Source organism: Lipotes vexillifer, unplaced genomic scaffold (assembly GCF_000442215.2).
Source record: "Lipotes vexillifer unplaced genomic scaffold, Lipotes_vexillifer_v1.1 scaffold90, whole genome shotgun sequence".
Lineage (NCBI taxonomy): Eukaryota > Metazoa > Chordata > Mammalia > Artiodactyla > Lipotidae > Lipotes > Lipotes vexillifer.
In genome coordinates, this window is record NW_006782310.1 from 5,617,178 (window position 1) to 5,629,509 (window position 12,332).

At 34.1% G+C, this 12,332-nt stretch overlaps 1 protein-coding gene across 1 annotated transcript in view; it reads left to right on the plus strand.

The window, feature by feature from the left end:
- Nucleotides 1-12,332, plus strand: part of KIAA1328 (KIAA1328 ortholog) — a 382,563-nt gene that overhangs the window by 9,753 nt on the left and 360,478 nt on the right. Inside the window, exon 4 of the mRNA XM_007455220.1 lies at nt 5,407-5,501. Coding sequence (XP_007455282.1) covers nt 5,407-5,501 — 95 coding nt within the window. The remainder of the gene's footprint in view (nt 1-5,406; nt 5,502-12,332) is intronic.

Genomic DNA, 12,332 nt, shown 5'->3' on the forward strand with positions numbered 1-12,332 from the left:
TCTTTTCACTTTCTTTATTTTTTTAAATAAAATTTATTTATTTATTTTTATTTTTGGCTGCATTGGGTCTTCACTGCTGTGCGTGGGCTTTCTCTAGTTGCGGCAAATGGGGGCTTACTCTTCGTTGTGTTGTGCGGGCTACTCTTGTTGTGGACGGAGCACAGGCTCTAGGCAAGCGGGCTTCAGTAGTTGTGTCTTGCTGGCTCTAGAGCGCAGGCTCAGTAGTTGTGGCACATGGGCTTTGTTGTTCTGCGGCATGTGGGATCTTCCCAGACCAGGGCTCGAATCCGTGTCCCCTGCATTGGCAGGCAGATTCTTAACCACTGTGCCGCAAGTGAAATCCTCTTTTCACTTTCTTATTGGTGTCTTTTGAAGCTTGAAAGTTTTAAATGTTGATGAAGTCCAACTTATCAGTGTTTTCCTTTTATTTATTTAATTATTTATTTGTCATATCTAAGAAATCATTGACTAAACCAAGGTCTCAAAGATTTATACCAATATCTAGGAGTTTTATAATTTTAGATATTACATTTAGCCTTTGATCCATTTTGATGTAATTTCTGTACATGCTGTGGATAGTGACCCAACTTCATACTTTTGCATGTGGATTTCCAGTTGTCCCAGCGTCATTTGTTGCAAAGACCGTTCTTTCTCCTTTGATTGTCTTGCCACCCTTGTTGAATATCTGATAATCATAAATGTGTTTGTTTCTGTAATCTCAATTCTGTTCCACTGATCTATATTTCTATTTTAATCCCAGTACCACGCTGCTTTAGTATACTGTAGCTTTGCAGTAAGTCCTGGAATCAGGAAGTGTAAATACTCCAAGTTCTTCCTTTTCAAGGTTGTTTTGGCTGTTCTGGGTCTTTTGTATTTCCATAAGAATTATAGAATCAATTTGTCAATTTCTGCACAAAAGTCAACTTGGATTTCAGTAGCAATTGTGTTGAATCTTTTTTTTTGTTTGTTTTTAAGGTTGAGCCTTCTATTAATCTATTTATTTTTATTTTTGGCTGTGTTGGGTCTTCGTTTCTGTGTGAGGGCTTTCTCTAGTTGTGGCAAGCGGGAGCCACTCTTCATCGCGGTGCGCAGGCCTCTCACTGTCGTGGCCTCTCTTGTTGCGGAGCACAGGCTCCAGACGTGCAGGCTCAGTAGTTGTGGCTCACGGGCCCAGTTGCTCTGCGGCATGTGGGATCTTCCCAGACCAGGGCTCGAACCCATGTCCCCTGCATTAGCAGGCAGATTCTTAACCACTGCGCCACCAGGGAAGCCCTGTGTTGAATCTTTTTAAAAAAATTTTAAAAAGTTTTTAATTCAAGTATAGTTGATTTACAATGTTACGTTAGTTTCAGGTGTATAGTACAGTGATTCAGTTTTTTATGTATATATTGTATATATACCTATATATTATATATATGTATATATATTTTTTCTTTTTCAGATTCTTTTCCCTTATAGATTATTACAAAATATTGAGTCTAGTTCCGTGTGCTATACAGTAGGTCCTTGATGGTTATCTGTTATATATATATATATATATATATATATATATATATATACACATATATATATATAACTGATAGAACGTTAGCAATTCCTTGGAACGCTCTGTGTTTTCTTTCTTAATTTAAAAAAAATTTTAATTCAAATTTTAAAGGTTACTTTCCATTTACAGTTATTACAAAATGTTGGCTATATTCCCCGTGTTGTACAATACATCCTTGAGCCTGTCTTACACCCCACAGTTTGTATTTCCTACTCCCCCACCCCTATGTTGTATTGAGTCTTTAGATCGATTTGGAGAGTACTCTCAACTTAATACTATTAAGTCTTCCAGTCCTTGAATATGGTGTGTAAAATGTCTTTCTATTTATTTAGGTCTTCTTTAATTTCTTTCAGTGATGTTTTATAGTTTTCAGTGCACATGCCTTATACTCCTTTTGTTAAATTTATTTTCAAGTAATGTGTTTTATACTTTTTGATACTACTGTTAACGGAATTGTCTTCTTAATTTCATTTTTGGATTTTTCAGTGCTAGTGTCCAGAAACACAGTTGATTTTTTATCCTGCAACCTTTCTAAATTCATTTATTCTAATCTAATAGTTTTTTGGTAAATTCCTTACAATTTTCTGTATATAAGATCATGCCATCTGTGAATAGAGATAGTTTTACATACCTCTTTTCGGTTTGGATTCCTTTTATTTCAGCTGTCTTCTAAAGAGATTTAAAAATGCAACAAACTTTATAGCAAGTTCATTTTTCCATACTGATAGTCTGTTGGTCTATCATTTATTAAGAGGACCATTCTTTTCCCCATTGAATTGCCATGATGCTGTTGTAATTCAAGGAGAGACTTAAAATTTCACTACAAGTCTGGCAACTGTGAGGAGAAAGAAAGAAAGATTGACTAGGAAGAGTCTCAGACTTCCTTGCAGTCTGAGGTAGTGTCTGTCTGTAGAGATGCATCTTTTTTGGTAATCTCTATCCTGAATTTTGTGTTTGTCATTCTTTTTTCTATATCAGGGGTTGACAAACTTTTTCTGTAAAGGGCCAGATGGAAAATATTTAGCCTCTGTGAGACACATGGTTTCTGTCTTAATTATCTAAGTCTGCCACTATAGTGTGGAAAAAGCCATATGTGTGTCAATGTATAAAAGAATGTGCATGGCTGTGTTTTGTTTTGTTTTTAATTAATTAATGTATTTATTTTTGGCTCTGTTGGGTCTTTGTTGCTGCACGCGGGCTTTCTCTAGTTGCGGCAAGTGGGGGCTACTCTTTGTTGTGGTGCGCAGGCTTCTCATTGCGGTGGCTTCTCTTGTTGTGGGGCACGGGCTCTAGGCACGCAGGCTTCAGTAGTTGTGGCATGTGGGCTCAGTAGTTGTGGCTCATGGGCTGTAGAGCACAGGCTCAGTAGTTGTGGTGCACGGGCTTAGTTGTTCCACGGCATGTGCGATCTTCCCGGACCAGGGCTTGAACCCATGTCCCCTGCATTGGCAGGCAGATTCTTAACCACTGTGCCACCAGGGAAGTCCCCCATGGCTGTGTTTTAATAAACCTTTTTTACAAAAACAAGCTTTGGGCCAGATTTGGCTTGCAGTCGTAGTTTACCAACCCCTGTCCTATATGGTCTAAACATGTATTTATTTTTTAAACAATGTTTAGTTTTATATATATTTCAAACTTTATATAAATGATCTCGTATTGTGTGATTTGCTTTTTTGTTCAACATTTTGTTCCTGAGATTTATTTATGTTGCATACAGTTACATTTCATTTCCTTTCACTGATATTTCAGTCAGGGTTTAGTCAGTTATTTTAACTGTGAGTATTTAATATAAAGACTTGTTAAATTGGTGCTGGAGAACTGAAAAGCAAAAAGGGCACACTAGGTTATCGTGTAGGTAGTAACTGCAAGAAACAACCACCATCTTTAGGGCTGGGAAAACAGAACAAGTTGGAATTATTAAAACCTAGAAGCTTGGAGGGGGAGCCACTTAGAGCTGGAACTTTGACCTCCGATGATGGGAAACCAGCCTGACTGGTATTGCTATCCCCAAGCAGACATGATAAAGGCTGGTTCTGTGAGGGCTAGAAGAATTACCAACTGGAATCAGCTGTTCTTGCCAGGATAAAGATCTCTGACAGTGGTGGCACTGATAGAAACAGGAAGCAAAGAGAAAGGAATGTGTCCTTTCTTCCTCTAAGAGCCTCTGGTTTTTCCTGTTGGCAGAGTTTAACAACGTTGTGGCAAAGAAGAAATGAAGTTTCCAGAGTCTCAGCCTCAGCATCACAAAACAGAGCTTGGGGGATGGGTTTGAAGATGAATGTCAACAGCGTAACAACCAGTAGCTACAGAATTCCATTGTATAAATATACCACAGTTTAACTTTGGTTGACAAACATTTGTGTTTTCAGGTTTTTGCCTAAACACAGTGCTGCTGAAGTTCTTGCCTGTGTGCAAGGGTTTCTCTTTTTTGTTTACTGAAATTTCTTTTAAATGGTTTTCAGCAATTTTTCACATTGCCAAATCCAATGACTTCTTTTTATATTCTGTTTAACTTTTTTGATCATTAGCACCATTAACCCCACATTCTTCTTGAAACTTTTTTCTCCCACAGTGTCGTATGCTTCTGATTCTCCTCTTGTCTTTTCAAAAACCAATTTTAATTTATTTTCTTTGGTTAGGAGATGATTTTTAAAAACTAATATTTTTTTCTTAACTTTAAGGAAAATTTTACAACATAGAAAAGTATAAAGAAAATAATAAAAATCTAAACATTATCGATAATAACATATGGCTGAGTTTTAAATCTTTAAAACTCTGACTTGAGAGCCAGACCCACATTTCTAACTTCCTGACTAAACATTTCCACATGAATATCCTCCTGGCATCTTAAATTGACCATATCTAATATCTAAAGCCAAACCCATTTAATTTTTTTTTTTTTTTACCATATCCTCTTTCTCATTTCCTTTTTCTCCCCTGTCTTTTCCATATTTGGGTAGCAGTAATTCCAGGATTCATTTTAGAGGTCTTGGATTATTCTTGGCCACCTGAAGTAATTGTACTAACCTACTTTGTGGTTACGCAAATGCCAAGGATTATTATTATTTTTTTAACGTGTTCCTTTTACATGTTACCTCCAGTTCCCTTGTGAATCCCTAGGTTTCATGGCTTTAGAGCCCCCCTTTGATGTTCAATAACTAGGAGAACGTTTTATAGCACAAGAGATAGGATAGTACAGTGGGTAAGAACATAGACTCTGGAATCAATGCTTGAGTCTTGATTTTGCTACCTAACTGCTATATTCCTAGGCAAGATATGTAACCTCGTAGAATAGGAATAATACCTACCTAATAACATTGTGAAAATTAAATGGATAAGTATAAAATACTTAGAATATTCCTAATAATACTAGGTATAATGTTATCTATTATTACTATTACTCTTTGGTCTAATACCCTTTGGAATGAACCTTTGGATATATTGAGAGCTTAGAACTGGTGCTTCTGCTGCCAGCCTTAGTACATCTTTAAGCAACCATGGGGCTATTGGTGTAGGAAAGATTCTCAGTATCTTCCATTAGGTGTTTGTTTCTGTGACATTCATCAAGGGAAAGTTGTTTCCTTAATACTACCTAACACTTAAGCAGGCACATTTCTACCTAAGAGTTCTTTCTGTGTGCTTTCCTGTGTAAATTTCAGATGTCCCCTGGTGGACAGATAGTTCCTTAGCCTGTGTTGAGTTCACAGTAGGTTTAAATGAAATGGGTAAATAGTGTTCTGTCAGATAAAAGAGATCCAAGAAATTTCATCTCCTGTGCTTATTTTAAGAAATTTCTCAAAAAGTCTTAAAAATTGTTTTTTGTGAAAGTTGATCAGAAGGATTTTTTTTTTTTTTTTAAGAATTTCTGCAGGGGAGGAATAAAGAGTGCATCATTGAAGGATTTATGTCTTGAAGACAAAAGACGCATTGCAAACTTAATTAAAGAACTGGCCAGGTGAGACAAAACCTTATATGAAATGCATTACTATATGAGAGAGTGGTTTTTTTGAAAATAGAAAATTACAAATATGTTCTCATGTCATTGTGTCATTGTGTCATTGATCTTATGGGAGCAGTGACTTTTAGAATAAAAGGTATCCTGTGGTGCCAAAAAGAAAAGTAGAAAAAAATGTAAAATGGAAAAGAAACACTCTCCAGTTATGTTTTCTGGTTTGTTTAATTTCCCAAATTGTTTCATGGAAATATCTGCAGCACTCATTTATCAAGAGGGAACATTTTGAAACTTAGCTCTGCTATTGATGTAGGTTGATATTGTAATCAGAGGCATAGCACTTTGGTTTTGCTTTAGTATCTGAAACAGAAAAGAACATTCATTTTATTGTCATCTTTCACAAGAATACTTGTTGTCATTTTGCTAACTTCTGATACTTTCAAGTAAGGGATTTTAAATTTTGAGAATGAGAGTTCTTAGCTGTTTGGATGTACTATTCCAGTTTATTAATGATGTATATGAAGAATATTTACTTTGTATAATTTTTTGTTAATATACATGTCAAGTTTTGGGGTCTTAAATAATAAATGAAGATGCTTATAGAGGAATGTATTAATATAAATTATAAAAGTTAAGTTTAGGGGAAGGCCATACCTAAAAACTGATAAAATTGTATTTATTTTTATCATTGAATTGCATGTTTGGAAATAGTAGGTCTTTTTCTTCTTTCTCTATTTTTAATTAAAGATAACTACATGAAGTGTTTCATTTTGAGACCTTAAAAGAATGTTTGTAGAGGCTTTTCTAGAAAGACCGAAGTTAAAAATTACCTTATTAAATCATAGAATCACAGGTATAAAAGATGACAAAAAGCAGTGATGTTTTGGGGGCTTAGGTTACAAGGTCTGAGATTTCAAAGTACATGCCTTAGTCTGAATGTGATATACCTGAGATCAGCAGTAACCTCTTTCACTAGAATTCTTTGACTGTTCTGTTCTCTGAAGTAGAGTTTTCATGATCTCAAGTAGTGTTTTTTGTATTGGGAAAATATTTAATTGTTAAACATTTAATTTATGATCATCTCACAAGGCTTTTTACCACGAAGATGGATGTGGATGTCCTTAAAGCAATTACAATTAGTTTGACTTCATATATACTGGTCCTGAATTGCCATTATTGTCCTGACTGATACATTTTCAGCTACTAGGCTTAGAGAGTACTTGACATCTTAGAGTATATTGTTTTGGTTTCAGTAAACTTCTGCTTTTTAGCAAAGTGCTCAATTCTTGGTAGAAGGTCATTGTGTTAGTACAAGGTTAATATTAGTACAAATTTGACTGCTAAAAACCCCTGTTATTACTATATTAACTATTAACATACAGGTATATGGGAATAATGTATTCTTGGTTCCTTGAATTTGCTAAGTATCCTCTGCTGGATATTTCAGTCCATGTTTTTTTACTCATACTTGCCAAACCGTTTTTTTTTTTTTCCAAGACAGTTTTGTGCTAGTGGGAAAGTAGAGAGAATTCCATGTACCTCAAACACTGGCAACAAAACATTTCTAGCCTTCATGTTCTTTTACCTCTGAATTTTCAACCTGATTTCAAATAACTGGTTTCCTGTTGGCATTAAATAGAGTCATTTCTCTTTCACCTTGAGAAATAAAGTATATACTCCTTTGACCAGATATTTCCCTCTAGCTACTACCTTCTTTGTACTACAACATAACCTCATTCCTAGAAAAGAGTCTATAATATCTATAATACTGTTTTCTACTCTGTTGCATTTCATTCCCTCCTCAAACTTATTCATTTATTTTAAAATATAATATATGGAAGTGCAATTTATATACGATAATATGTACCCGTTTTAATTATATATTTCACTGAGTTTTGACAAATGTAAGATTACTCCAGAAAGTTACATTGAAAACTTTTACAGTCAGTCCCCTCCTCTGTCCTCCATCCCAGGCAGCCATTAATGTGATTTCTATTATTACTGCTTAGTTTTATATGTTCTGACACACCAGTATAAATGGCCCAACAGTATGTACTTTTTGCTGTCTGGCTTTTTTCCCTCAGCAAAATGATTTTTGGTGTGTGGTAAAATATACATAACATAAAATTTACCATCTTAACTGTTTTTAAGTGTACAGTTCAGTGATATTAAGTACATTCGTGTTGCTGTGTAACCGTTTCTGCTATCCATTCCCAGAACTTTTTCATCGCTGAAACTCTGTCCCCATTAAATAACTCCTCACTCTCCCCACTGCCTATTCCCTGGTAACCACTGTTCTATGTGCTTCATGAATTTGGCTATTCTAGATACCTTATATAAGTAGAATCATATAATATTTGTCCTTTAGTATCTGATTTATTTCGGAGCATAGTGTTTTTGAGACTTTTAAAAACTTGTTTTGTATAGGAGTAATGCATTTTTTATCATTGAGTAGTATTCCATTGTATGCCTGTACCTTAATTTGTTTATCTATTCATCTATTAATGGACATTTGGGTTGTTCCAGTATTTGCCTTTTATGAATGGTGCTACTCTAACATTCATGTACAAGTCTTTGTGTGGCTATGATGTTTTATTTTTCTTCTGTAAATACTTAGGAGTGGAATTACTCAGTTATATATTAAGTGTATATTTAACTTTATAAAAAACTGCCAAACTGTTTCCCAACGTAGTTGTGCTATTTCACACTCCCGCTAGGAACTTACGTTCCATCATTCTGCATGTTCAGTAATTCTTGGTGTTATCATTTCTTTGCATTTTGACCATTCTCATGAGTATAGTGATATCTCCTTGTGGAATGAATTTGTGTTTCCCCAATGATTAATGTGATGATTGGCCAGTCTTTTGTTAAGTGTCTGTTCAAATCTTTTGCCTGTTTTTTTTTTTTTTCACTCACCCCCTTCCTTCTTGACATTGAAGTATGAGAGTTCTTTATATATTCTGGATGTAAGTTTTCAAATATTTGTTTTTTCCTCCCAACCTGCAGCTTGCTTTTAATGCTCTTAATATTTTCTTTTGAAAAGCAATTTTTTTTTCTTTTGATGAAGTTCACTTCATCAGTTTTTTCTTTTATGGTTCATGTTTTTAGTGTTCCATCTAAGAAATCTTGCCCATCCCACAGTAGCAAAGATTTTTTCCTATGTTAGAAAAGACTATATCTTTTCTGCAGAATTAACCTCCGCCTCCTTGTCAAAAATCAGTTTACCATATATGCATGGCCTATTTCTGGGCACTTTATTTCATTCCATTGACCTATATGTTGCCCTGATGCCAATACCATAGTAACTTGATTACTGTCATTTTATAGTAAGTCTTGAAATCAGGTAAATCCTATTGATTTTTTGTTCTTTTTGAAAATTGTTTTGGCTCTTTGAGGTCCTTTGCATTCCACTAAATTTTAGAGTCAGCTTATTAATTCCTAAAAGAACATTGCCTCCTGGAATTTTGTTTGGGGTATATTGAATTTACAGATCAAAGTGAGGAAAATTAACATGCACTGAGTCTTTCAATCTATGAATATGTCATATCTCTCCATTATTTTTTTAGATTTTCTTTCATTTTTTTTGCATGATTTGTAGTTTTCAGGGGTACAGGGTGTAAAATATGCTTATATTTTGTTGTATTTATCCTTAAGTATTTTATGTTTTTTGATACTATTATAAATGGTGTAATTTTAATTTTATATTATGCTGTACACTTAATTTTAAATTTTATTTCACTTCTAATTTGAAAAAAACAGAATTGATTTTTTAATATTGACTTGGTATCCATCAACTTCTTAAAATTCACTTGTTATAGTAGTTTTTTTTGCCAGAGTACTTTGGATTTTCCACATACAGGATTATGTCATCTACAGATAAAAACAGTTTTTTTTTCTTTACAATCTATAGATTCTTTGTTTCTTTTTCTTGCCCTTTGGCATTGGCTAGAACCTGCAGGGCAATGTTGAGTGAAAGTGATGAGAGTGGACATATTTGCCTTCTTTTTGTTATCTTAAATCTTTAACTATTAAGCACAATGTAAGCTATAGGTTTTTTGTAGATGTTCTTTATCAGGTTGAGGATATTTATTTTTGTCCCTAGTTTGGTGAGGTTTTTTTTTTTTTTTGAGTCATAAATAGGAGTAGAATTTTATCAAATGATTTTTCTTCATTTACTGTGCTGATAATATGTTTTTTTTCTCTGTTATACTCTGGTAAAATATGTTGATTGGTTTTTGAATGCTTAATTTACCTTGCCTTCCTGGCCTAAGCCTCATTTGGTCATGGTGGTTTTTGGTTTTGTTTTTCACCTATTACTGAGTTTGATTTGCTAATATTTTATTAGAGATTTTTGTAACATGAGAAATGCTTGTAGTTTTCATGAAATGTCATTATATATTTTTTAACTTTATGTTTTAATTATGGTAAAATACACATAACATAAATTTTACCATCTTAACCAATTTTTAAGTCTCCATTTCAGTAGTATTAAATGTGTTCACGTTGTTGTTCAACCAGTCTCCAGAACCCTTTTCATCTTGCAAAACTAAAACTCTGTGTGCCCATTAAAGCTCCCCATTCCTCCCTTTGCCAGCCCCTGGCAGTCACCATTCTACTTTCTCTGTCTGCAAATTTTACTATTCTAGAACCTTATATATATGTCAAATCATTGTGTTTTTTACCATAATGTGGTAAAATACATATAACATACAACTGACCCCTCGTGACATTCAGTACACTAACAGTTTTGCATAACCATCACTTTTAAGTTCCAGAACATTTTCACCCCAAAGGAAACTGTACCCATTAAGCAGTTGCTGCCCATTCTCCCTTTCCACCTAACGCCTGACTATAGCTAATCAGTTTTCTGTCTGTATTGATTTGCTGACTCTCGATATTTCATTTAACTGGAATCATACAATATGTGGCGTCTTGTGTCTGATTTCTTTCACTTAGCATAATGTTTTCAAGGTCAGCTGAAAAATACCCCATTGTGTGGATACATCACATTTTGTTTCTCCATTCATTTGTTTATAGACATTTGGGTTTCTACCTTTTGACTGTTACGAGTAGTGCTGCTATGAATATTCATGTGCAGGTTTTTGTTTGAACACCTGTTTCAGTTATTTTGGCTATATACCCAGGAGTGGAATTACTAGGTCTTAGGTTGAACTTTTTGGGGAGCTACCAATCGTTTCCACAGCAGCTGAACCACTTTATATTCCCCCTAACAGTGTACAAGGATTCCAGTGTTTCTATATCCTCACCAACACCTGTTGTATTTCATTTTTTTGATAATAGCCATCCTAGTAAGTATGAAGTGGTATCTTATTTGTGGTTTTGATTGTCATTTTCCTAGTGGCTAATGATGTCAACATTTGTAAGTCTTCTTTGGAGAAGTGTCTATTCAAGTTCTTTGCCCATTTTTTAATTGGGTTGTTTGTCTTGTTGTTGTTGTTGTAATAGTTTTACATATTCTAGATTTTTTTTTTCATATTCTAGATTTTAGACCACTAAAAGATATATGATTTACAAATAACCTCTCATTATGTAAGTTGTTTTTTCACTTTCTTGATTGTGTCCTTTGAAGCATAAAAGATTTTACTATTGATGAAGTCTTAATTTTCTAATTTTTCTCCTGTTGATTGTGCTTTTGGTGACATATCTAAGAAACTACTGCCATATCAAAGATCATGAAGATTTAACCCTATGTTTTCTTCTATGAGTTTTATGGTTTTAGCTCTTTATTCAGGTCTTTGGTTCATTTTGGTTTAATTTTTGTGTATGGTAAGAGGTAGTGGTTCAACTTAATTCTTTTGCATGTGGAAATCCATTTGTCCCATTTGTTTTTATAATTACCAGACTCATGGACATTTTATTTTATTCTAATCCAGGACTCACAGAAATAAAAATGGAGTAGCACAGTGGTACATTTTTAAAAAAGAACACTTTGTTTTGAGGTAATTATAGATTCAGCTGCAGTGGTAAGAAATAATACAGAGAGATAGTCCATGTCCCCTTTACCCAGTTTTCAGCAATGGTAGCATTTTGATTAACTGTAGTGCAATATCACAACCAGAAAATTGATATTGATAGAATTCATCAACCTTGTATAGATTTCACATGTACTTATTTGTGTGTATATTTAGTTCTGTGCAGTTTTATCACGTGTAGATTTGTGTACCATCACCACAGTCAAGATACAAAACAGTTTTGTTACAAGAGTCACTCATGCTGTCCTTTTATAAACATAGCTATTGTCCTTTGTACTGCTTTCTCCTTCCCTAATCCCTAGCAACCACTGATCCACTCTCCATCTCTATAATTTTGTCATTTCAAGAATGGTATATAAATGGAATCATACAGTATGTAACCTTTTGATATGAGCTTTTTTTCCCCACTCAACATAGTACTTTTTAGATCCATCCAAGTTGTTGAATGTATCAATAGTTTGTTCCTTTTATTGCTGAATAATGTTCCATGCTGTGGGTGTACTACATTTTCTTTAACCATTCACCTGTTAAAGGATTGTTTTCAGCTTCTGGCTGTTAGAAATGAAACGGCTGTGAATATTCAATGTATAGATTTTTCTGTGAGCGTAACATTTTCATTTCTTTGGAATATTGTGTCATAAATGCATATATATGCAGAAACTGCTGAACTATTTTCAAGGAGGGTTTACTATTTTACATTCCCACCAACAATGCAAGAGAGATCTACATCCTCTGCATTCTTGCCAATGTTTGTTATAATTATTTTGTATTGTAGCTATTCGGATAGGTATTTAGTGTTATCTAATTGCGTTTTTTTTTTTTTTTTTTTTTTTTTTTTTGT